We start from the raw sequence: 27,616 nt of genomic DNA, 5'->3' as shown, positions 1-27,616 counted from the left end.
TCACTGGGTAAGTCTGTGTAAGAGGCTTGAGGCTTGTGCAGCAACAGTGTACATCTCTGAAATACGTGATGGATGATGGATCAATTTTGTTTATTGGTTTTGTTTTTTGTACACTGCATGCTGTGTGTGTGTTGGAGCATGAAGTCTGAGTGCCTTGCCCTGAGTTCTGCAGAGAGGGGAATCTAGGCTAAGCTTAGTCAGAAAGGGGAAAACTTCCTTCTCTAAGAGGGACTTAATGTAGTGCATTAAGGAATGGGGGAAGGATATAAAGGAAGACCCCTGTTCCTGGGCAGAGTAAATCTACTCAGAAGTCATGGAAGTAAAGACACTTTTCTAGTTACCCTCTAGTTACAGAAACAAAAGGTAAAACTGCTTTACTCACTAAAGATTCCTGAACTGAGAACAAGTCTGGCAGAATCTGTCCTAGGGGAGATTTGTTTCTTGAGGCTTCTATTTATTGTCTTGCTCAGAATATCAGTATTTTCTCTTTACATGGTGAAGAGCTGCTTTTTATTTTATTTTTTTTTTGGTGGTGCTTTGGTTTTTTTTGGGGGTACTTTGGGGTTTTTTGGGGGGGTTGGTTTTTGTTGTTTTGATTTTTTTTTTAAAATTTCACTTTTTTAAAATCACGCATCTTCAAAGATCAGAGCCTCTGAAAATGCTTTTTTGGGCCTTTTAGGAAAGGCCTTTTGATGTGGCATCAGTTACTGAATCACTTCTTAGTGGAAAAGTGGCAACCACTAAGAAAAAATTACTTCTGGCACTTCTGTGAGTAAAAGCAGGTGATCTAAGGATTGGATTAGTTCTGAGATGTTTATTGCCTTCTTGTTACTGGGGAAGTTTTATTAAGGTCTTGTCTGAGGGAAAGCAGCATTTTGGGAAGATTTATGGCAGTGGGTACAAGTGCATGATAACAAATCCATTTGGTTGCTAGACCTCTCATTTGCACACTCCTAAGGAATATGATCTGACTTTAATATACTATTTTTGCTAGGATTTTTTTCTATTTGTGTGTCCTGCAGGAGAATGACTCAGGAACCTTGGATACAGTTGGTGCAGTTGTTGTTGACCAAGAAGGAAATGTTGCTGCTGCTGTCTCCAGTGGAGGTTTAGCACTGAAGCATCCTGGAAGAGTTGGTCAGGTGATCATTGAACTTTTTTTTTTTTTTTTGGTGAGAATAATTATTCAGTGTCTCAAGCAGGTGTGGTGTCAAGCAAAAGCTGTGTCAGCAAACTTCTGTTCTCCCTTCCTGTGAAATTCCTTGATATGCAAGTGTTTTTAGTGTCCTCCATCAGTGTAATAAAACAGGGATAGGTAAGATGTTCTGTAGTTAGTTACCTCTTGACAGAGATATCAGTAAGTTAATTTCTTGGGCTGAAATACGTCCTTAAATGGTCTCTTAAATGCTTAGAGTCTTAAAATAAGATTTCTCTCAATATTTAGGGAAGCTGTCCTAATTCATTTTTAAATGATCTTGTGAATTGGAGAAAGTGACAAAAGTAATAAAAGAACGTACCAGGTATTTATGATATGTTATATATAATTACTATTATGTTTATAAATTATGTATAGTTCTATTTATTGTTAATGATAATAATAATATATTTATGATGTGTCACCATATTGTTAGGGAATTTTGAGGTGCATCAGAAGTTTTGTACTCCACTGCTGTACAGCTGTGTTTTTGGTTGACATTTTCCACTGTCCAAAAAGTAGTTATCTTTTGAAATGTAGTTAAGATTTTTTTTGTTTGTTTTTTGAATAGCAGAGTGAAAGAGACTTTATATGAACAGGGTTATATCTTTACCCTCATTTTCTGTTAAGCTAGGCTAGAATACTGTATCTGTGACAAACACTCAGATCTCAAGAATAGTAAAAGGATGTAGCAAGATGGAGGGGAATTGCAATATGGTTATGATATTAATATTTTGTATTAATACCTGGATTTTTCTTGTGTTTCTTTTTTTGTTGTTGTTGGTTTGAGGTTGTTATTGTATTTTCATTTTTTTAAGGAAAGAGAATAAAGCAAAAATCTCATACACTTAACATTTAGGAACAATGTGCTTCTTTCCTTAGGCAGCTCTTTATGGTTGTGGCTGCTGGGCTGAAAATACAGGAGCTCATAATCCTTATTCCACTGCTGTGAGTACTTCAGGTATTTATTACTTTTATAAATATTTAATGAAGTTGCTGTCTTTCTCTGTAATTAGTTTGCATATTTAAAATACCAACATAATTTCCAGACTATATTCTAAATTTGTATAATTTAATTTGTATCATTTATTAGTGTCAGTATTGTATTTAAATCGATGAATTGATCTCTTGTTGGTTGCTTATATTGCCCTTTTTAGTTAATTAGCAACCATGAGAATTTTTATCCTGTTTTGTATTGCACTGAAAAGATGTGCTGTATTTGTTAAGTATTAGGGAACCTGTCCTCCTGTGAAGAAGTGCTAATTAGGCAAGTATTGTATTAAATGCAGAATACCTCTGGGAATGGAAGCTTTGTGTAAAGGACTGAGATAATCAGAGGGTCCTTTGGATACAAAAATATTACATGCAGCATTTTTTTCCTCAAAAGTATTTAATTACTATTTCAGATGAGTAATTAAGTGAATTTTTTCTTCATCTCTCTTTTCCTTCTGAAACAGAAGGGAAAAGGCAAAACCAAAATACTGGAATAAGTGTATCAGGAAATATTTATTCAGCAATTGTGGAAGTGATGTAAGAATTAGGAGAGCTTCTGTTCTCTTTGGAAAGCTTAGTGTCCTCAACACACAAATGTATTGTGTTCATTTGTTGCCTTACAGAACACAAAAGTCTTAAGGTGAAATTATGTAGGAGTTGCTTTTACTGTTTTTTTTTCTCCCCCTGGTTGTATGAGCAGCCTTAATCAGAAAAACTACTTGTAACACTCTTTCATAAGTGCTTATTTCAGGTTGCAAAATGTATGGTATTGCCCACTGCTCAGGGGTCGGTGTTATCAGCATTCAGTATAGGGAGAGGTGAAGAAAATGTGCAGAATTCAGATTTAGGTGATGTCACCTGTATCCCAGACCAGTTGGAGTCCTGCTGCAGAAATAGGAGGGGGAGCAAGGTGACAGATTGCAGAGTTAAAATTTGATAGAGGCTGAAGAGCATCAGGAATATCCTGTATTGCTTTTATTTCCCCTGTATTCATGTCTGTCGTGCACTGTTGAAAATTTAGGTAGATGTTCACCCTTAAGTTTAATGTCAGTAAAAGCAGATGTCTTCTTTTGGTGCTTACTCAGGGGATGGTTTCACTGAACACAGGAGGGTCAGAAGACATTTTTACTCAAGGGACACCATATTGATTTTAGTTTAATAAATGCTTACTGACATAACTGAATATATTTAAGTATTTGGGACTGTGTTTTAATTAATTAATTGAGCACAAGTTCAATATTAGAGATTGTTTGTGGAAGAGCTGAAGTGGACAACTTTATTTACTTCTTTAAAGCTGTTCTTTGCAAAGTCAGCTGGATTTGAAGTCTGTGTGAGTACTGACAAGCATCCTGGTGCACTCATAGGAGATGGCCTGAAATAGTAGCCTCCTCTCTTTTTGCTGGTACCACTTTTGTGTAGTGCTAAATACTTCAGTGTTATACTATTTATAACTGTCACAAATACACATATATGGATATTTATTTGGTTCAGAACTTCTAGCTTCCATGACATTACCCCGATCCCAGTCCCAGTTAATTGGAGTGGCTGCTGGCGGACTCTGAAGCGTGGCCATCTGTTCATTCATGGATTTGAAATTCAGACTAGTGGTGTTTAATTAAACTCTTGTTTCTGGTTTTCCTTTAAAGTATGTGTATGTCTATGAGAGGGAGTGAGATAGAAATGTTTACAGGAAGTGAGAACTCCTCTGTAATCAATACCATTCTTTTTTCCATTTCAGAAGCTCATAATGTTTTATTTTATAATGTACTTTATGTTTAGTGCAGTTCTAAAATATATTGATGCCTGACTCTTATTTAAAATATGAACATCCGATGATTCGAGCCATGAATTTAATTAAGGAGTAAAGGGATGGAAAATTAAGCTGTAGGAAAAGTTGAAAGAATGAAACTTAGAGCTTGTCTGGATCGCAACAAGAGATGGGAATGGGGGCATAAACATCTGCAAATATTCAGGTGAAACTGCCATCTCCGTGGAAGATAATAATGCATTAAGATATATCATTGTTAAATATTTAGAAAATAAATGTACTGTCTAAATTCTAGAAGATGCCTTGATTTAAAAAGCTCCAAGATGAACAGTGCTTCTTAACAGAATATCACCACTGTCCCTTGATGTAACTAAACCCAGACTAGACTGTATTAGTAATAGTGATTATACCCTCCTCTTGTAGGTTTCCAAATGGGTTTTGTGCTAACATTTTTTTAAAAAAATCAGCAACAAATGTAAGTTGCATGTTATATATAAATAAAAACTGTGTACATGCACATTCATTTTGTTTCATTTTACATTCACACATTTACACCTGTATGTAAATTTATTTAAAGATGTACATAAAAGAAATCTACAATCAGTTTAAATTTCTGTGGTTTTCACAATATAGCATTTTGTTGTTTTAATTTCACATATCTATTTTAATTTTTCTTTGAGTCATAAATTTGGCACAAATATAATAGTTTCTACAGGGTATTTTTTCCATTTTGTGGGGAGAAGAAATAAAAGAATAAAATTAGACAGTGGTTGCTGTGGGCATTGAGTAATATTTAATGTTTATTGTTACATGACTTCAGAGAATAGCTGACTCATCAGATCACATTTGGAATAAAAAAAAAAAATCTTGAATAAAAAGTTAAACTCTAATTCCCTGTAAGCTTTATCAAAAGTGTCCTCAAAATTATTTTGTATTAGTGTGTGTTAAACCAAAAAAATTCAGTTGAATAATTCTTTGGGAAATAAAAGGTTTCTCTTTTGTGCTGATTTACACTTTTAAACTTCTTTTAAGCGATCACTGAGAATAGAAATTTAAACCTTGAGAGTTTGTTATATCAGGCTCTATATTCAAGCATGAATGTATTCAAAGTGATTGCCTTTGTAGAAACTTGTTTGGAAAATGAAGTTTTAGTTTAAATGCCACAGTTAATAATACAGGAGGTTTTATTCTTGAATTTTTATTAATTTTCTTCTAAAATCCTCCAATTGAAGCTTCAATATCTTCCAGTACTTGCCTCATTAAAAAAAAGGCAGACTGGGGGAAGATGTCACCACACAAGTACTTAAAAGTAATTCCAAGTTCCTGTAGCTTTCTTTAATGGTTGTGTATTATTTGAAGACATCCTGGATTTTCTGTTGGCCCTGTAGCTGCTGGGAGGCTTCCTGCTTTTGCCTGTTCAGGAAAGGATTTGGTATTAGCTCTTATGCCTTTTAGCAAGTTGTTTCTTAAATAGTTTTGGCTATTTTTATCATGTTTTTATGCTGAATGTGCCAAAGGTGGTGGTTCTGTACTTGTTTGGGCATGACTTCAACTTTTTGCACGGTAATTTCATACCTCCAACAGTCACTTGACCATGTTGTTTGAACACAGTGTCTTTGGTGGTTTAGGGTTTTTTTTTTTGTTTGGGTTTTTTATTTTTTTTTGTCTTTTCAAAAATTACTTCAAGGTTTACAAAATACAGCATATTGTAAAACTCATATTTTATGTTTGTAGTTTGACAGGGCCCAGGACAACTGAAATCAAAAGATGGAGACTTTCTAAAAACACAGTGGGGGACACGGTGAATGACTGTGAGGAATGACTGTGAGTTTAAGGGGCCCTAAATCCAAGGTTTATTCTGTAACTCTCAGTCTAAAATTCAGTTTCCGTGTAAACAAGTAAAGCCTTTCTCATTTTTTTCCCCATCAACTTTTTGAGACATTTTGATGTATAAACTCTGAATTATATTAAAATTAATATTTTGGTTGGGAAAAAATTATTATGGGACTTTATTGGCCGCTGAAGGATAAACATTACAGGAATTTAACTACGTCCAAACCAGTATTAAAATTCAAGATACTCAAAGAACGTTGCAGTTGTGTTGGGGGCACACCCAAGATATCTGGGCAACTTAACTAATAACAATGCAAGGGCCATTCTGTGCAGGAATGATGGTGGAGACAGAGTGAAAGCTTGGTAAATGAGATGAGAATGACCAATGGCCTTTATTTAGTAAAAATGTAATTAACAGTTTAACTGTGTTTTGGATCAAAGTAGTAGAAGCCAAGTCTGTGGTATTGAAAAGCTTTTCCATGCATGTGTGCACACAGACACAAACAAAACAGGCTCCCCTTTAAGCACCCCCACCATCTCTCCACAAAAAGAGGCCAGAACACTTGTTAGGCTGCTTGGAACTCTTTAGTGGGTGTTTTTTGCTGGTATAAATATGTAAAAACAGGAAGATGGGTATTATTTGGAGGGAAAACATTTGTGAACAAAACCCAGCCACAGGAGAAGCAATAGTTCATTTTTTGGCTGTACTTTAAGAAAAAATTTCCTGTTTTTTCTTGAGCATAATAAGAATCAAAGACTTAGTGCATATTCTTTTCATTCAAAATAATATCAAGTGTGACACTGAATCTCCTACCCAGTTGGAATATCCATGATGATTGTGAATGTTCATTCACTAACTGTGCCAAAAGTAATACCGCTGGTGTGAGAGGCAGGCTGTATCTTTCCCAGGAGATAAATTGAGAAATACTAATTCTCTTTGCATATGCAGAACCTTAGCAATAAATATAAATATAAAATTACAGTAACAGCTAATGCAGGACATTTTGAAAATTAAATGGAATTTTTGAGCGGAAGTGTAGAGACTGAAAATGATGTCCTGCATTTCTTTCATCTTAACAACAGCAGGAAATGGAAAGCATACAAAGGATGGGTGTGTTTTGTGTCTAGGTACCAGCCATTGAAGCCAGAAAATATTGCATTTCTGAAGATAGACGGTCCTGCATTATTTGCAAAACACAGAAAGTCCGTGACACAAAGCTGCAAAATATCCAGCTTTTACTAAAATTTATTTGAAGAGAGTATTTGATACAAGAAAGTCACATAGGTTATCCTAGGGAAATTTAAAACATGACCTAATTTATGATCCTAAAGAAGGAGTAGAAGCTTGACATACATTGAAGGCATTCAGAAAAATTAAGGATGCTAACAAACGTCATTTGGTTTCAGGACTGAGCCAGAATTGCATTGGTAGTTGAGTTGAGAAGGTACAAGGGATGTCAGATTTCTGGAAATACCAGATTTATTTATGAGGTGTAGTTGAGGATTCTGTCTGGAAGAAGTCTCGTAGTGATGTCTTGCTCTTCTCTCCTGCACAGAATCCATTCTGGAATGGAATGAAAATCAGATAGAGAAAACAGCAGTGTTTTAGGAATACACGTACAAACTGTATTTATTCTGTGTAAACTTCCTTGCCAGTTTCTTGTGTTGGTGAATTCACCAAGATCCTAGAAAACTGTTAAGGTCTCATGACAAAAGCAGTGGCCTCTGTTCTTATAAATGCATTTTAGAGATTAGATCATAATTCTTTAAAAGCTGTGTTAGATATACATTTGTGTACACAATACATCATTCCATGAAGGAAAAATAGCACACTTTGTGTTTTGAAGAATCACAGAATTGTTTAGTTTGAAAGGAACATCTGGAGGTCTAGTCCAACCCCCTGCTCAAGGAGGTTACTTATTTTTGAAATCAACATCAATAAGGGAATATATATGTTTAATTTTCCTTACCTCACCTTTTCCTGCTCAAATTGTGTTCATATTTTTCGTTCTTTGCAGTCCATTGTGTGTCTTATGTGGGTGCTTTTGCAGGCAATGTGGGATGGGTAATGTGGAATAGGATGGGATAGGAATGAGATTGCTGTGGTTGTTAAATTGTTTGTCAGCCAGCATTTTGGTCTCCTTATGAAAGCCACTGATCTGTAGATTCCTACTTGAAAACTCCTTCTGCAAACAAACCATAGTGATGCACAAATCTACAGAGTAAATACTTTTCAGGGAAGCTTTAATGCAAATAAATTTATTTGTAATGCATAACTTTGGCTTTGTGATTCCTTTTTGTTGAGGGCAGTAGTGGCTGTGTTAGGATCCTTTGAATGAATACCTGGCCAGTGCTGTTTTGTAGAATCAGGGAATAGTTTGGATTGGAAGGACCTGCATGGATGGAGCCCCTCTGCCCTGGGCAGGGATACCTTCTCCTGTGGACCAGATTTCTCAAAGCTTCATCGAGCCTGGCCTCGAACACTTCCAGCAATGGGGCATCCACAGTTTCTCCAAGTGGTGATAAAGCTTGCTTCAAACTTGCATGTGTTTTTAGCCCTTCTATAACACACAGGTGCAGCATTGTCTGTCTGGCCTGTCCTTCTGAATCCAATGCCCAGAGGAATTTCATATGCACATCTTGTATCCTGTACAGATTGTTTGAGCTACACTATGTGAGATAGATGATATGATACAATTAATCTCTTTGTAGACACATGTATTATCTCTCAAAATCAGTCTGGTCCTGTAAGATTTGGGGAATAAGAGGTAATTTAATGAACAAATGGAGAAGAGTTATGCCATTGTTACCATGAACCAGAGGGTAGGGTGGAGGAAGGGGAGGTCTATCTCCAGACAGATCAGTATTTAGCTATGAAGTGAATGTTTCTGTCAAGAGTTCATTCAGCCCATGTGTCCAGATGCAGTTGGGAGGATTCAGTGCTGTAGCCTGTGGGGTGTGAGCTAACTCAGCACCACCAGGAGTCTGGGAGAAGAGAGAGGAAGCCTGAAGCAGAAATGATTTGCAGGAATGGTAGCACTGAGCAGCTAATCAGTTAAACACAGTACTGCAGTGTTCACAGCTGAGAGGTTTGTACCCAGGGTGATCAGAATGGTTGTTTGAATTGCCTTTGGAAGGCTTGCTGGGAAGCAGAACTCGATAGATACAATAATCAGAGGACTTGTTTCCTTTTGAAATTCCAATTGGACTTGATGTTATAATATCTATTAGCTTGAAGGTGCACAGGCTTGTGGAAGTTGTAGCTTCCTGCAGGAGACCCAGGGCTGGCTGAGCAGTGCTTTTGTAAGCAGGGCCAGCAGCTCTGCAGCATCAGCCCCTGCCCTGGACACTTAGTCCTGTCCTGTGCTGTGCCTTGTGCACGTGGCTTGAAAAAGGTGCAAGGATAGAATTGAAGATGGTGGCAAACTGAACTCCCTTTCTATGTCTTAAACACTTTTCTGGGATTTGAGAGTAAGAGGTTTTATACCTTTAGTTAGCAAGCACATACATTACTGTCATACTTTCTTCCCTGTGAGTTTTATATGACAGAAGTGATGTAATTTACAGAAGGTATAGTGTGTTTTTACAGAGATCAGTAGCAGCAAAGCTTCTGAGGAAGGCCTAGGCAAAAGTGTTTGCTTCCTTCTTTACAGCCTAACTGAAATTAATCTTTCAAAATGTATTACATAGAAGGAAGACTGTAAGAAGTACATCCTCTTTAAAGGACCTACGTTTTATCTTTATTCTAACCTCTCTTGGAGATACATCTGAAGTTAACTCAAAATGCTTTTAAAATAAATTATTTGCCATTTACCACTATTTAGTGCCAAATGACTGAATCCTTATCTCTCTAACCATTTTTTTGTCTTATCTGTAAAACTGTAGAAAAGCTGAATGAGTTGTTTTTTTGGAGTGATTTTAGTTTATTTTCCCCATATTAAAAACTTAGAGACGTGTTTTCCTACCTTTCCGTGGAGAAGGTGCTTTAGATATGAGTGTGTCTGCATGTTGAATTTCTTTTGTTATCTTTGAAACCTGCCCAAATTTACTAAAGGTTCAACCTTTTGGAAAATTTCCATTGCATTTTCTTAGTTGATAAATCATCTAAGGATATTCTGTCTGCAGCAGGAATGTGCTCCACTGAGCCCTCTAGGATCAATGCTTTAGGAATTGGACAGGACTTTGTTTGCAGGTGTTTTTTCTGGCAGTAGGTCAGTAATTTAAAAATTCCCTCTGCTAGTATGAAGACAAGATACAGCAGCTGATAGGAGAAAAAAAACCCTAAAATTGTTACTTTAATATAAAACTATAGTGCATTCTGCTAGACTGCAGCATTTTGTCTTTTGAGAATTATGCATTACATTTTTTTCAATATGTATTTATCTGTATCAGTGTCTTGCCAACTAAATATTTTTATTGTACTGTATTTTGTTTTTTTAAATCACTGACGTGCAAGGTTTTAGTCAGATCTTTCTAGAGATGCTGGAAATGAAGAGCAGAGCTTACTGAAATACAGGTTTCACAGTGTTTCCATTAGGCATAACTAGAAGTTGTCCAGGAAATAGAGCAGAAATAGTAGTTCTTTAACTTGTTAGCTGATACTTTAGGGACTACTATTGAACTGAAAATAACATCAAAGCTTAACAGGACAGAAACAACAGGGCCAGGTTCAGACTCTGCTGTGTAGAATAGATGATAAAATACAGATAACCTGTAACTTCTGTCTTCAGCTTCTGTAAAGCAAAGAGTCATACTTTGGCAGTGGAGTAAACTAGATGAATTTTTCCGTTCTTGACTGTATATGAGTAATGCAATTTTCCATTCTGTACTCTTTTAAAACAAGTTCCAACTCAACAACTTTGTGTTGAGGTACTGTGTGTTTCATAGCTAGACAGGCTCCTGCAGCCTGTCAAAGCTCCATAAGCTCCCTGCTTGTGGCTTGCAGAAAGAAAACTTGATTTTCATTTCTCCTTCCATTCAACAGGAGCCGCTTTCATGTCTGAAAATTGAAAACGCGTGTTTTTCAGTGTGGTGCATGGATGTGTGTGTGCCCTCTGGCACACCTGTTTCTAATTTCCTGACTTGAAAGCATCTCCCATCAAAAGAAGCAGAAAAACAATTTCTCTCTGACATGCTGCTCAGAGGCCCTCGCTTTGCACAAGGCCTTCCTTTCCTTTGCCATCTTGGTTCCATCGGAGGAACATTTTAAGATGCAGAGCACGCATTGTAAGGGATGTTCAGCTTATATTGTGCTGTGTTCTTTCTCCTATTGTGGTTATTTCAAGCATTAGAAATCTTCTTGAGAAGTCAGTATGCTGAGGAAAAACCCAGAGATTTAATCCTCAGTTTCTTGCATGAAGCTCAAATGAAAGATCCAAGTCTGTTGCAAGTTATGGTTTGTATAACCTGTGACTTGATTAACAGGAAGATTAACATTTAAAAATTACAGCTTGGGTTTCTTACCTTTTTTCAGAATTATATGCAATGTAAGATAGTGTCTAATATAGTATCTAAAAGTTGAAGATGTTAACAATCTTAAAAAATAAAACAGAAACATCACAACTCCTCCTTCCCCCTAGTAACATGGCTGTTATGGAAGTTGTGCATAGGCTAACTAGCAAAATTACTGCTGAAGTAGTAACTTGAGGGAATTTCTAATACATCCAGAACAGCTAAATTATAGTAGGATAACATAAGAAAAAGAGACTATGAAAAGAAAGGTTGTAGATACCTAGACTGTTCTTGTGTAATTCTTGCAGTAATCAATGAGGAATATTTGAATTGGAGGTAAATGTATATTATTATCAGAAATTACACTTTTCAATACCCACAGAAAAGGGAAGTTCTGTTTCACTGTTGGTCTGCCTGGCACTTTGAAAGAAGCACTACATCAAAACTGTATTGTGGCATGATCCAAGATATATGTCTCTGAAAATCAGTGTTGGTCTTTCTGTATGATCTTAAAGTGATTTTGTATATGGTCTTCAAGTCATTTTCAGACAGGAATAGAAGCTTCTGGTTGAAGACAAGTTTTCTGGGATCCTTTAGAATTTCATTTGTGTTTGTAGTTCGTTTACAAAGTAACGGTGTTGTGACTATTAAGCCTCATTCTTCTCTCCTTCCCTTGTCATAGGAATCTGTTGCTATCAGTGCCTGGAGCCTTTAGGCATTTGTATATTCTCTCCCCTTAATCTAGGAAGCTAGAAACTTGCATCAAAATATGTTGATTTCTATTTATTTTTTTTGTAGGATCTTTGAGTGGCTTGGGTTGGGAGGGACCCTAAAGATCAGACCTTAAAGTTCCTGCCATGGGCAGGAACACCTTCCACTAGAGCTAGTTGCTCAGAGCTCCATCGACCAGGGATGACACATTCAGAACTTCCCTAGGCACCCAGTTCCAATATCTCACCACCTTCATAGTAAAGAATTTCTTCCTGATATTTAATCTAAATCTACTCTCCTTCATTGTAAAGACATTCCCCCTTGTCCTGTTACTATAGGCTCTTGTCTTGGATGCAGCACCGCAGGTGGGCTCTCACTTAGGCTGGGCAGTGGGGCAGAATCCCCTCCCTCCTCTGCTGCCCATGGGGCTTTGGATGTAGCCTGGGATGTGGTTGGTTCTCTGGGCTGTGAGGGTGGCACCACTTGCTCTTCTCTTACCCTCCAATGTTGTAACCTCATTGTAGAAGGTCACCAAATTTGTCAGGCATGATTTATCTAAATATTCTCTATGAACTCTTTGTTTTCTGTAGAAGTGTTTTTGCCTTTGCCAGAAGCAATCCTAGAGGAAGGCAGTTAATTGTACTTAGTCCTGCAAACATAGACGACAGCAGCTCCAACAGTAGTTTTTTTTTACAGCAGAGGAGTTACAAGTAGGCAACATGGTGTTTGCAGAATATTACTGTGTTAGGAAAATAATTTGTTTACTATATGAAAGTTATTTCAATGTGAACCTTTAATTTAACCCAGTAAATTTTTCCAGCTAGTCGTCTGCATTTGAGTCACTCATGTGTGAAATCTTAGGGAAGCATTTGTCTGTCATTGCAAAATATTCATCTCTGAAATATAATGAGCTTCAGAATACTGAAGAAGTCATCATCATAATTGGGAAAGGTTAGTAAAATGATTTTAACTCTGTTTACAGGAAAGTTACTAAAACAATTTGAGACTTCAGTGTAGAATTGAAAAACTCTTAGTGAGAGTCCCTGTTGGTTTGGTTGTACTTGGTAGTACTATTCAGTGAAAGAAATGCCAAATGTATTAACACTTGCAGTTAAATGTAGTATGATGTGAGATAATTAAGCAAATTAATCAGAATTACATTTTCATCGACTTGTCTGCATGATTTGGAAATGTGTTTAAGTAGTTTTCACTGGAATTGCTGTCTTGAGTCACGTTAATACAACTTTTTTGGAAGTTGGCTACTGCTGGCAGTTAGACTAAAGTGACTGGATCTATAAATTTGAACCCACAAGTTTATATTGTAAGTCATAAATCAGTTTTGATTGCTCTAGTAATGTATATGTTAATTTTGTGCCTAGTCCTAGTATTATCTACAGTTCAAGGCTATACAGACATACAGATCTGCTAAACCTGCAAGAAATCTGGTTCTGACTTGAGATAACAGAAAGTGTAATTCTTTTTCTCAGCCTGTATCTGGTCAAAGTATGTGACACACTGCTTAGTTGGGTTTTTTTTTTTTTTTCCCTTCCTCAAAAATAGATGTTCCTACATCAAAAACTACAGTAACAAATTTTTCTTTTGCAAATGTGGGAATTGTTTTCCTTAGTTATCTGTCCCTGCAGACTGGCAGCAAGCGATGTGCTGAAAGATTTTTACATATGCTGCCAGCAGCAGTCTGTAAGTCTGTTGCCTTATAGGTTGACATAAATATGACAAAAAGAAATGACTTTATCTGTGGGGATGTAGAGATGTGTGATGTGTTAGTAGAATTTCAAAGCTGCTTTCCTTGTGGTTGATCCTGGATGGGGACATGGGCTGCAACGGTTCTTAACCCATATTAAGTTTTCTCTGTCTGAATTTTTTTTGAAGCAGACTTGATATTATGGGAACTCTTCAATAAAGTAATTCTCTTGGGGTGGGTGGTGGGGGAAATAATATTATACGTCATGCTAAAAAATGGCCATTTTTTAAAATTCCAGTTTAGGAAATACTTGAAAATTGTGAAGTAGTAACATCTGTTTTTATTACTTGATGCATTGAACATACATAGGCTCACTAATTTCTGTGTCTCATTTGTTTGATTCCCCTTCTAAATCCTCTGCTTCTTATTCATATAGTTATATTTAAATGTGTTACATGTTATATTTTAAAGGTACTAATGGGTTTTTTAAGAAAAAACTAGCTTTCTCAGTTTTTGCCAGAGTATATGCCTGTTTAGTTTTATTCTTTACAGCAAAGCTTCATAGTGATTAAAGTTTCCTAGTTTTAAAAAAAATTATGTCCATGTTGTGATCTATGGGTAAAATATATCTTGTGGGGTTTTTTCATACTCTTCATCTATCACTTTGGAATAAATAGTAGATAACTCACAGTTCTATTGTGGACAGAAGCTTCAGAGTGTGAGTATAATGAGGCAAATGAATAAACAGATCTCCTGAGAGCAGTTGCTGAAGTTGCTGTATTGCATGAGCCTCCTGAAGATTATCTCCTAAGCAGGACACTTCTCTCATTAACTTGAGAGCTTGACAGTCTCGATTTAAGCACTTTTTCCCTTGTGCTCTCAGGAATTACTTCCCTTGTCTGTGTAACTGTTGTAGTATTTTTGCTCTTTCATTTTCCTCTAAATTTGTTACTGGATTTTACTCAGTCTGTCTGCTATACAAAGAATTTTTTGTGTTTCTGTTGTGCCAATTGTATGTAGATTCAATGCCTAAGTGTCTCACTTGGAACAACTCAGTTTATCTGAATTGTATTGATCAGGAGACACTTCCCATTAGCAGGGATGCATAACTGAAGACCAAGTTATTTTTGTAAAGATTGGACATAGCGGGATTTTGGGACATGTGTACACAATTTTTCAGCAATCTGATCTCTGGGCTGATTCTCTGACATCTATTGCATCCATAGTGCTCCAGAGGGTGTTGTTTGTTGTTTTTTTGGGTTTTTTTTGGGGGGCTAGGGAGTTTTCATTTTGAAAATGAGGGGGGTAATTTTTTTTCCTTCTCTATTAGCAATCTTTGAAGAACAGTGGAAACTCACTGTGCATTTAAGGGGAAGGGTATAATTGTGTGTCAAGTAGCCAGAGAGGGAGATTCTTTGAATAGGTTGCCATGTTAGGGTTTAAAATGGTGAGAAGAACTGGAAACCAGTCTGTGAGTTGTTGCAATACACAGTGCTGGACCTGCCAACGTGTTTGTGCCCTGTTGTACCCACACCAGCCAATGCTCTAAACTCAGCATATGCACAGTGATGAGAGACTCAGCAGGCTGCACTGGAGCCACTTTGGGTTGGGTTTAATCATTACATTTTTCTTTGTGCCACATCTAGGCTGGCTTCAGCCAGTATCTCTGTTCTGGGCTTGTTAGTGCTTCCAGTAAAGTTTGAGTTACCCCTGGAGACTGAACTGCCTTTGTCTGAAGCCAGCCTAGGTCTGATGTCTTACCAGCTCCACTCCCTGCCACTTGGAAGCAACTAGATTGTTCCTGGCCATAAATTTGTTTCTGGAGGCTGTGTATTTATGTATTTATGTGTTCTGTACCTGAGCTAATAAGTCAATCTGTATTATAGCAGATTTTTTTATTTATGATTCCAGTGCTTGCATCATCTTGTTGTATTTAATGAGAAATATGCTAGAAATATTTATATATAATTGTGAATGGATTGTATCTGACTTCTTTCTGTGTATTCTGGTGTCTAATGCAGTCTGCTTGTCTTCACCAAAAATAGGTTTCAGGGGATAGGTACAGAAAGCACTGAGGCAGTAAGTGATTCTTTCTAGAAGATTTTTAGTTTCTTAAGGAGAAACCTTTAAAAATTACAGGAATTTGTATTAGGGTGACCAGCCACTCTGGCAAAGAAGCATGGCTGAATCATGTATTCCTTTGTTGCAAAAAGGCTGAATCAGATGGACTACACAGAAGATTCTGTCATGCAAAAGGAGTTATTGTGTCACTGAAGTTGTTCTTGGTTTGAAATGTTGCATGCAAGGATCTTTCCCGAGAGAGTGATTAGTAAGAGATTTCTATCTGGATAAAGATGCTAAGTAAGAGACAGTCTTGCTTGTTTCTTCTTTCTGCACTTAATTTTTGTTTGGTTTATGGCTTTGTGTAGTCAAAATTTCAAGAAAGTTATGAGAAAACCACTGACTTAATTGAATTTTTGAGTGACTTCATGTCAACCTTTTTAAAAAATAAAAATGTGTGGCAGAAACTTGTCATTTGCATCACTATGAAGAAACTGTCATTATTTTGCATCATCACAGCCAAATTACCATGATTATATAAATTAATTACCAGATTTCTTCAAAGTGATATCTGTATTTTGACTATTCCCAATCTTAATATTTCTTTAGGTTGTGGAGAGCACCTTGTCCGGACCATACTGGCCAGAGAATGTTCCTGTGCTTTGCAAACAGAGGATGCCCACCAAGCTCTCCTAGAGACTATGCAAAACAAGTTTATTGGTAAGTACATGGCCCAAATTGCCTAAATGCAAGTAACTCTATCAAAGATACTTATTCTTGTGATTTCTGTTGAAGCTTTGTGTTGCACTTGGCTTCTGATTTAGTCTTGTGTTACATCTGAAAAATGTTAAACTACAGAAGAATATATTACGAAATTTAAAGGCAAACCCTTGGAAATACCTCAATTGTTATGTGAGTCATAGAATACCCAGAGAGGTTTGAAGAAAGAATTTCCTGTCTGAATCATGGGCTGTGGTGTACAATTGCATGTTTTAGAATTGATGGGTTAGGACCATTAGTAAAAATTATTCATCATGTTAACCCTTTTAAAAATAGTTGACCTCAAAATCATTTCATGTTCTAATTAAATGCTTTGGTCAGACAGATTCTTGTTTGCTATTTACATAATAAAATTATATTCTTAAAAAAGTGAAATATACTTTGTTTAAAAAAATTAATTTGATTTAAGAAAATTGTGTAATATATCTTCAATTTCTTATGAATATAGATTTTGTTTACCTTCCTCAAATCATAAGCAAAATATGAAAACGGATTTTTAAAATAAGCACAAATTCTTTCCCTTTTGAAAATACCAGTGAGGCTTCTAGCATATATGTTGACTTGCAATGTTTTCATAACTCCTTAAAATTTTTCAAGCTTTAGAATCCACAGACAATTTTCATCTTCAAAATTTCTTATGGACAACATAATACTTGTACACTGCGTTTCCAAAGCTTGTTTTGTGATACTTTAAATAGAACTGAAAAAGGGGCATATACACACCTTTTGGGGTCCCAGGGACTAATGCCCCTGGTCTTGGCAAGCAACTTCTTGATTTTTTTTAAATTTTTTGAATCCACATTAGATTCTGCTTCTGACATTTGACTTTTTGAAGGGAACTCACCTTCTCATTGGAAGACTGCACTTGATAATCTGCTGCTGTACTGTGGTCATTTCTAGGTGTTGTCAGAGTGCAGAACACTCCGTGTGTTCCCCAAAAAGATTCTAATCCAAGCAGCAAAAATGTAGTTCTTTTATATTTAATCACTCATTCCAGTGCATAGTGGCACAAAATTAGGAGTTTGTGTACCCAAAAGAAGCCTTTAGGAAGGATGCTTGTGATAGCTTTGCTAATTTGTAACCTGCTTTGCAGATGTTGTATGGAAGTGGCCTAACTTTAGGAAAGTCAGATCTTTAGTCCATGCTCTTAAAATTTATTCTGCTATTTGTTCTAAGAGTGCTAAACGCAAGCCCAAATTTTATGTAGCCTTCTGCGATGTCATATTACTGCATGTACACATACAAGATGGAAAGCTACTGATGAAGTAATTCATAGAGACTGGCTGATAAAAGCCCAAAATTTAAATTGTTTTAGTTAAAGGTGCCTTCTTTGAGTTGCTTTGAGTTTTATGGGTTTTCTTTGTTAGATTTGGTAATGGTTACCAAAAAATGCAGTTCTCATTTTGCTTGTTTAATGCAAATGTATTTTGCCACCACTTTGCATATTAAATGTTAACTGGCTCCTATGTGATATATGCATTGTGTTCTTTAGTGGAAATGTGAAAATGTTTATGTTAGAGATTAAAGCATATTAAATGTTGCTGAAGAATTTGTTACACCTGAACTATCAATTGCAGAGCAAGAGGAGCTGCACAGACAGAGGTACCAGGATATCAGTGTGATGTGTTATTGCCTTGGGAAAACACTAAACCCAGCTAAACAGCAGAAAGAAAAGAGTGAGAGACAGGATTAAATTAATGCTCTCCATGAAAAGAAAATTTGAAAAAAAAAAAAGTTTATATTACATTAATATAAATGCTTTGTAATTTCTTTTTAAAGTTTTAATTCAGGACAGGTCTGGCTTGTATTTTCAGAAACTTACCACTGCAGCTTCTGCTGCCTGACAGCAAGACTGTGTAGTATCTGCTCAGTTATACTCAGGGCAGTGCTGATGTGGGGAAAAAAAGATACTGCCACCTTTGTTTTTTGTGTAGGTGAAGTGCTTGGATTAGAAAACATAAAATCTAGTTTGTGCTCAGCTGTCCTGTGAATGAAGACTGATTGGGGAAAACATCAAAATCCAGATACATCTGCTGGTTACATGTGATGTAGTATTGAGTTTGTAGCTGGTAGAGAAATTCTGGTGATCTTGGCAATTCTGTAGATGGAATGCAAAGTTACACGTGGCAAATACAGTGCAACGGTTAAAAACATGCATCACACTTAAAAATGGTAGGTTTATACTAAATAGGTTTTTTTGCTGTGACTTTTCATAAGTGATGTGTTAGTTGATAGCACAGGATGTGTGGTATGGTGCAGAATTTCTTATTGTGAAACATCAGGATAAAATGGGGTAATAGATTTCTTGCTGATGGCATGGATGCTTCCCTTGCCTTCCTTAGAGCCCTGCTTTGTGGTCTTTCAAACTGTCACCAGAATTATAATGGATCAAGGCATTGGAAAAAAACCCAGCCTTTAACAAAGCTGAGCTAGAATGTTTTATCAGAAGTCAAAATGTGTGTTACTTGTATCAGAGGAATGAACAGCTGATTTTGGCAGTTGCCATCAGATTGGTGCTTCCTGTTTACAGGACTCTGAGTCTCTGCAGAGTCCTGGGATTCCTTCCAGCTAGGGAATGCCTGGCTTAGACAGTGAGTGCTGTTCAAACAGCAGGTGATGAACAAACTGATGTCAGATGTGCTTCTCTCATCCTTTCTCAGCGCCAGCTTACTGTGGAGAGTGCACAAGTGATGGTTGGATCAGAGGTGAGAAAAATTAAATATAGACTTTTTGTAAGTGGAATGAGCGCCATATCTTTAGTCAGAGAGCAGAAGGCTTGGTTCACAGTTAAAGAATGGTGTTCTGTAAACACAAGTACCTTCCAAAGAGAAGAAAGGAGGATTTTGTTACTCATCATTCCTTTCAAATGCAGCCAAGTTTGTGTTTGTAGACTCTAATGCAGACTTAGAGTAAATATTTGTGTCATCTCATTGGCAGGAAATCTGGGCTTTTAAAAATGGCAGCATTACCAATGGTACTTTAGAACTTCTTATGAAATACTATAAAATAATGAGCTGAAAGACATAGTTGGAATCTGATATTTGTTCTTTCCTTAGCAGAGATATGTTTCTCTATTCTTGCATTTTTAAACTGTGCTTCAGTTGAGCAAAGTCTGCAGAAAGGTAAAGCAAAAGAATAATGCCGAAACTTTATCTTCTAGAAATTTAGTGTCAAAATCCTCTCTTTCTGATCAGGACTTTGGACAGCTAGGAATCATAGAAAATGAACTTCCTGATTAGTTATGCTTGCTGGGGAGCAAAAAGTCTTGTACTTCAGCAGTAACAAGACTGGCATAGCACAGTGTTATAGTTACTTTATAGTACATTATAGTTTCCTTTGGTGCTGCATCGCTCTAAGCTTTGTAGTATCCTTTGTGGATTTCTAGCAGAGGAAACAAACTATGGAAGCATTATTATGCTTCTCCATGACACAGAGAAAAAGATTTCCAGAGAGAATGAAGTGATCCTGAAGTTTCATCAACACACCATGGTGATGTTCCACAAGGTTTTGTATAGGTCCTCCCTATGCTTCTCTGTGTCAAAAGCATTGGGATCTTATTGGTCTGTGGTATACTTAGTTATTTAATTTCTTAAAATCTTACCTGTAAAGTTTTAAAGTGCAGTTGTTTTCTCATGCAGCATCTTTAAAAATTCAATATAAATGTTGTAACTTAATGTGTCATGAAATATAAACTCCTCTGACTTGAGACAGCTTGTGCTAAAATGTTCACCAAATAATGGTGCATAAAATTAAAAGCAGGCTTCATTTAGTGCTTATTATATTTGGAGTTTAGTGGGATACATAGCAGAAGCAGAGTGGCAAACAGCTTCATTTCCACCACATTCTGTGCACAAGCTGACAGTCCAGTGGCCAAGGTGATCTGTAGACTAGAAAAAATCAGAATTTCACTCTCACAGTGCACAAGAAGGTTTAGAATTGTTAAACTGCCCTCTATTAAAACTGGGGGGTGCTGAAGCACTTAATTGGTTACACCACACCACAGTCAGTGTTCAGACCCAAGTTCTAATCCTTTGAAAGCTGACGTAAACAACTAAACTGGTAATGGTTTCTCTGCTATGGAAGAGTGTAAATGTAGAACATCTGATGAGCAGCTGGTTCATCCTTCAGCTGGGTAAGTGTAAATAAAACACTTCATTTACAGCTTTGTGTTGAATCTGTGCTTAGAATGGTTCTATGCAGTAACTACAAATGGGGAACAAAGGCACAGGATCAGAAGTGAACAACTTCATACCCATGATCTGCAGGAAACAATCTTTGTCATGCAAGATGTTTAACTTACAAGAGATGCTGAAGAAAAAGTGTTCTTCACTTGTAACTGTAGCTCCTCTGAGCAAGGCTGAATGTTGAGGCCATTATTTGCTTTAGCACTTGTGAAATCTCTCAGTCCTGTCCCTGATTAGCAGCTGAACCTGGGTTATCATGTTCAGCCCTGGCTGCTCTGCCAGAACTTCATGGGATCAGGGAATGTGGGGTAGCTGTGATGATCTGCTTGCTTGTTTTTGACAAACCATTACTACAGGTTAATAACAGACAAAATACATAAATAAAAATGTAATAATGCTTTCTCAATGTAGCATAGCAATAACAAAGTAGTTGAACTTTGTCCCACCACTTCTCTCTGCTGTGGCCAGTCAGTGCTAGCATTATTAGTTAATGCTGCAGTTGGAGTTTTACTTTGGCTTTTTCATCCCACATTCCTCAGTGGTATGCCAGGGTAACTGGGAAAGGAACACAGAACTTCATGAGACTTAAAATTATATTTAAAGCCCCAGGTTTTTGTAATTTTGTCATTAGCAAGCTATTAGATCAAAGTTTTGTCCAGCAATTCTATTTTATTGCAGTGGAAAACAATATTTTTGGGTAGTAGGCATATTTTGGTTTTATTTTAACTAAATTTTGAATTTGTAGAGGAAAACCTGTCTTTCTGAAATTCACAGAGAGAGCAAAAATGGTGTAGGAGGTGGGAGCCAGGTCACTTTTTCCTTCTAATTAGAAACCATTCTGCCTTTAATATACATGGTAGTATTTTAGTTCCACTTCATTTTCTCCTCTTGAAATACTAATTAAATGTATAAAGAAAAAAGTCATTACCTATATTGTTATGTTTTACAAAAGTCTGCTCTCTGTTATTCTTTTTCTGAATGGGTTGTCTGTAACAAAAATGAGTTTTAGAACTAAATTGATGAAATATGTTCCTAACCTTTGAATTCACAGTGTTTTGAGAACAGTCAAATTACTTTGTGTGTATGGTACATGGATTCTCTTTAGAAATAAAGTATAATACTGCTTTTGTACCATTATTTTTACAGATTCAGTGATGGCTGCATAGCATTCAGCTGTCTGGAATTTTATTTACCATAGACCTACTCATTTGCACTGTCTAGTTTGTTAAAATATACTCTTTAGCATAATTGTAATTGTCATCAGTAGGTCCACATATCTAGAAAGATCCTAGGTATTATATTTGAGTCCCTCTTCTAACATTTTTTTTAAATTGCTTTAATTGCAAAATAAGTAACTTTTAAACAATATGCTTTTCAGCATGTATTTAATTTGGCTTAGGGTCTGATTTTTAAAAGGAGAGAAACAGCCCAAATTTACTGTAACATAGAATACTGTAATGTTATTAGTGAGGGCAACTCATTTTTGACACTTCTTAGAGGTTGATTCTCCACAATTTAGGCAGTGAATTGGAGACATACACTGTATTGTTGCTGATTTTGCACTGAGATGATTTAGCTGAACTTGCTGCTGAAGGCATCTGGGATGGGTGAGGGTGTAGTCACACAGTTTGCATCTGATGTTTCTGGGAATGGCAGTCTTCAACAGAAACAGGGAAGCAGGGTGGCCCTTGGAAGTGTCTGTGTCTTCATTTGCTGCTTGTTTTTGGAGATGGAAACAAGGGATATGTTCTTTTACAGACTTCTCCCACCATTCCAGAATAATGCTCATTCTGTAGGAGATGATGAAGTGGTGTAGAAGATCAAAAGGGCAAGCAAGGCTATGTTTTTGTGTGTAGGAGAGATAATGTCTCCCATCATCCTTGCTTTGTTTGCATAACACAATTTTTTAAGACATTTGGTTCAATACTTCGTTCAAATTACCTGCTCAAAGTCACTTTAAGTAATTTTATTCATCTCACACCAGTAGTACTCTCTCATGCCAGTAGCACTGTTACGAAGTTAGTGCAGTGTGACCTGGTTTCATGTGGCATAACCAGCATTTCTTCTTAGTCCAAGGGCCCCACCTGTGTCATTCTTAAAGAAGTTAGTGTCTTGCCAATTTATTGTGCTTTATTGGTGCTGAAGTTAAGATTTTTCTCACACTTTTATCACGTGCAGTGCTATTAAGTTAATCCTCTTCTGGAGTTTTCTAGTTGCAGTAGGGTGGCAGTGTACTTCAGCAAAGGCTGAATTAATACAGTCAGTTTTCCAACTTTTGAATGGTCTTCAAAGGCCATGAGTTTTGTGGACTGGTAATAAAGCTTCTGTGGTGCATAATCGTTGAAGTAATTTGTTCAGAAAACAATTGTGGACATACCTAGGGCAATATAACGCACACCATGTTTAATGGCAATAAATAAATGCTATTTATACTGACAGAATTGAGGCTCTCTGTTGTTCATGTAGAGGTTGAGCATCTTTTTGGATGAAGTTATAAGACTGTCTTATGTGCTTGAAGCTCAAATTTTAAATTGCTTATTTAAACCCCTTTTCCAAGAAACACTTGCTTTGATTGATTGTTTTTTTTTTATTCTGTGTTTCACAGAAGATTAATATTTTGTTCTTGCAAAGAAATTCCTGTAAAAATGGAAGTTTTTTGATGGGAATGCAGTGTTACGTGTTCTGCTGCAGTCTCTACATGGAAAGAAATACACTGCTAAGCCTTGTGAAATTTCAAAAGACCATATACAAGTTACTCAGATTACTGACAGTTTGATCAGTCGTGATGGCATAGTTAACAAAAATACTGGGAAAATGATGAAATATGTAATTAGCTTATTTACAGACTTCCCTTTCATCTATTTATTTTCAGAGCGTGAGAGAAACAAATTCCCTGAAATAAATGATTAATCTAATGGAAGCATTTCTAGAATAGGACTTCAGTGGAACCAACTCTATAATCAGTATTGCTGTCTGGTGTATGTGCATTCCTGCAGTCCCAGTGTTTTACTGTGGCCTTGAATATGCTGTCTGCTGTGAATACTGTTTGGTGGCTGTGTTCTGATGAAGTAGAACATTTTTAGCCATTCTAATTGAAGAGATAATTAATATTTTTCACTAGAACCTTGGAAGAATCTTTCACAGATCTTAAAAGGGAAGGAGAAACTTTAGAAAGAAACGAGAACTTTTTCTGTCTCTTTGCAATGACTTTTTGCCTCAGCTTAGAGAGCTTAGAGAGCTTAGAGTTTTCACTATGGCTTAGAGCCTAAATCATTTGTGCAATTTAGTGTAAGATTAGGTCTGCAGATCAGGTTTTGTCTTTGAAGTGCCTGGTTTTGACTTGGGTGGTAAAACTCTTCACAACTATCCAAGCCTTGTGTTTCTATTTTAACCAAACATACTTTCCTGTTTTATCTACTACTTTATCATGGATTCTTGTTTCACAGGGACTTGGTTGCAGTCAGTGAGTAATACAGGAGGTGTATTACCAGGTATAACTAGTAATAGTTCTTTTACAAAGCAAGTGGCACTTTAAAGATAATAATCTGTTTGCATTAGATCAAATAAGATACTACTGTTTATTAAGCATACTGCATTTATTATTTTCCTACAACGTGGGCTGCTATTGCAGTGGCCACCTTATATCATTTTTCAAGGTGGTTGCTCTAATGTTTAGAGAAAACGCAATAAAACTTTTAGTTTTCCTTATGGTAATCCTCAAAGTTGTTTTTTATTGGGCTGTTTTGTTGTTATTTGCATTAAAGGAGTAATTTTAATCATACAAATAGCTGTGGGCAAGTTAAAGGAGGCTGAATAGATCTGCTCTAAAGTTCTAGTGGCTGGAAAATTGCAGTGTCTGTACACTAATTTATTTAAAAGAAAGAATTGAAAAGAATTGCAGTGAATGGCTGTTGCAATTGTATGTTCAGTTTTAAATGACAGTATAATGCATATATGTAAGTAGGATGTCTATGGGCCTAAGTGCAAGAAGGCACCATTCTTGATTAATGTTCTTGATTAATGTTCTTGATTAATTTTGTGGCTCAAGACATTTTAAATTGTATGTAAATTATACCATTGTTTCCACATTTAAAGCAATAGGAATCTTATTTCAAATTGCAAACCAGAGAAAAAATACTTAGGCTTGGTTCAGCTACCTTTTAAGTATTTCCAGCTTCTGATAGAAGACTTTTGTATCTTATTTCTTAAATTAACAACAGAGGAGCCACTGTAAAAAGGATGTGCTTAGGCTTTTATGTTAGTATTAATCAAACAGCAAGGCAGACAGTATAGCAGTTTGATGATGCCTCTGTACAAAGGGTTTTATATTGGCAAAAATTAATAAACTGTAAAAATGACCCAAATTAGCTTGATTTTTTTGGATATGTCTTCATATAATCTGTAGAACAAAAAGAGGTAAATATTGAGTCACAATTTTTTTTCAACTTGACACTCCATTTTTATTAATTTATTTTCCTTGATCCATCCAAATTACATTTGAGGTTTGCACTTACAAATGCAATTTTAAATGTTTTTGGTTTTTTGCATGTAACTCTTCATTTTTTTGATTGCTGGTGAATTAGTAGATTAACATTCTAGAAAATTATTCTTTTGAAACACTAGGAAAAAGAGAACTGATGCTTTTGTAAACGCACTGCTGGATCTGTCAGTCTTTCAAGATTAAAGGGAAAAGGCAGAAAGTCAAATTAAAAAACAAAATGCCCAAGAAACTATTCCTATTGCAAGTAATTCTCCCCAATGCTTTTGCCCAGGCTCACCTTTTCTAGCCAATGAAGATGGTGTGCTCGGAGGTGTGATAGTTCTCCGCTCCTGCAGGTGCTCAGCCGAGCCTGAATCCTCACAGGAAAAGCCAACTTTATTAGGTAAGCAATTCTCACTCATTTTTAATTCAGCTGGATGCCAACTCAAAACGAAGGGCGAAATGACATCTCTGTGCCTGATTGAAAGCCACACAGAAAACAAAACGGAATTGACATTGAAATAATAACATTCTAGAAAGTGAAATAGGGAACTCCAGAACTCCAGAAAAGAGCATCCTTTCTGACTCATTATTTCTAAGCAGAATTGTCATTCAGAAGATTATTTGGGATCCTTCTAAACCTATGGCATAGATATAATAGTTGCTTGTGGCAAGGTGGGATGTGTTCCTCATAGGAAAATTTGTATTTATAGCTGGCAGTAATGCATGTAGCTGTTTACTGCTTCTCAGTAGCTTGTTTGTGAAAAATGCTTTCTAAAAAGTTCTCTATTCCTCCTTTCTGCAGAAGAAAATGTGTGAATTTGGAGAATGCACATAAAATTTGTAAGGAAAGTTGTTTATGGTTGTTTATTCTTGGTAATGGCCAGGAAAATCGGTTTAGATAATTCACAGTTACTATTTGCATTTGCACCAAACAGAACTTTCTGCTGCTCATACTGAAATCACCTGGACTTTGCCTCTACCAGCAGCTGTCTGGTTCCAAAAGGGCTTTACATCCCTTCATCCCTATTTCTGCCCTGGAAACACAATCCCTCTCTTGCTGCTTTATGGCAGAAAAGTGTATTATGGAAAGGCAGAAAAGTGTATTATGGAAAACTGTCACATGGTTTGTGTGGGAGAAATAGATGGGAGCTGAAGGCTGTAGACTATGAGCAGAACAGGGTAGAAATACAGCCCCGAGACATTAAGGCCTCTCTGAGGGAAGGAATTTGGGATTGGGGGTATATGAATTACTTCAGGATGACGCTTGTGCATCTCCTTTCCTGTGGTGCTCCTCAGATGTGCATATTGGGTCACACTGACCTGTCTAATGTTACCAGAGTTAAAGTGTTTTTCCTTTGTATAGTACTCTGCTTTATTATTATTTACCCAATTGTGACATTATCTACTGCAACAGCATCCTACAACATAAATTCTGTCCTTAAAAAAAGAGTTAAGAAAATGAAAAAATAAGTCTGGTTTAAATAAGAACAAACAAGATCAATGTAAGCTTCAATTCCCGAGATTTGGAAGTGAGAGATTTTTTTCTATTCATTTAATGCTTGTAATTTATATAAGAGAACATATTATGTTAATGAAGATTTGGCATTTTTTCCTCAAAAATTAATTTATAAAATCCCCATATATTGTACATCATAAGTAAAGACTATTTGTCCATTGATTTTTGGTTTTCTTTTCACTGAAAGAACACTGATATTAATTGTAACACAGTACTTTTTTTTACCATGGAAATTTCCTACCTTATAATGAATGTAGAGATAATACACAATTAAACACATGTAGTATTTGTGTTGTTTGTACTGAAAATAAGTTGGTTAATACTGAGAAACTTTGTGTACAGAATAAAGAACTCTCATGTCTTTGTTACCAGAAGCATCTTTATTTCTTCCTTTTTAATGTTGAAAAAAATGGCAAGGAAGTGGCTTATTAAATGGTTGAAAATATACTTATCTGAAGATATTTCACATGTAAATTAGAATTTTCAGTATAGTTCACTACCTATAATGGCTAACAATAGCTAAGGTTTGTGCTAGTACAGGCCACTTTTGGTGGTTTTTAAAGGCAAAGATACAATATTTTGTATCTGAACTGTTTCCCAACTTCTCAAAATTGAAAGATGGGATTAAATTTGTCTTTAAAAATACTTTCACTGACAGTGAAAAAGCATTTTGGGGTGCCATGGAGAGGTTGGGTGCCTCAAACACACATTGTGCTGGATATATTTCACTCTGTGAAAGCCTGTGGCTCACCTTTGGTGGTATCAGTCATGAATCTGTTATGGGGGAGCAGAGCACACACCTCGATGAAGTTCATTTTTCTTTTATGATGGCATCTGCATATCTGTCAGAATCTTCAAGTCTTGCTGGGATCATCTAACATTTGATCTCCTGCTCTGGTTTAATTGCTTTGCAAGGAGATGTGGTTCAAAGGATAAAGG

At 36.3% G+C, this 27,616-nt stretch overlaps 1 protein-coding gene across 3 annotated transcripts in view; it reads left to right on the top strand.

Moving 5' to 3' along the window:
* The window catches only part of TASP1 (taspase 1), a 74,940-nt gene that overhangs the window by 36,876 nt on the left and 10,448 nt on the right, over positions 1–27,616 (top strand). For all 3 annotated transcript variants that reach the window (XM_030269227.4, XM_030269225.4, XM_030269226.4), the window contains exons 9-12: positions 1,023–1,142; positions 2,078–2,156; positions 16,324–16,434; positions 25,451–25,561. In XM_030269227.4, the coding sequence (XP_030125087.1) occupies positions 1,023–1,142; positions 2,078–2,156; positions 16,324–16,434; positions 25,451–25,561 (421 nt within the window). The remainder of the gene's footprint in view (positions 1–1,022; positions 1,143–2,077; positions 2,157–16,323; positions 16,435–25,450; positions 25,562–27,616) is intronic.

Source organism: Taeniopygia guttata, chromosome 3, assembly GCF_048771995.1.
Source record: "Taeniopygia guttata chromosome 3, bTaeGut7.mat, whole genome shotgun sequence".
NCBI classification, from domain to species: Eukaryota; Metazoa; Chordata; class Aves; order Passeriformes; family Estrildidae; genus Taeniopygia; species Taeniopygia guttata.
This window is presented reverse-complemented; position numbering and strand designations above follow the sequence as displayed.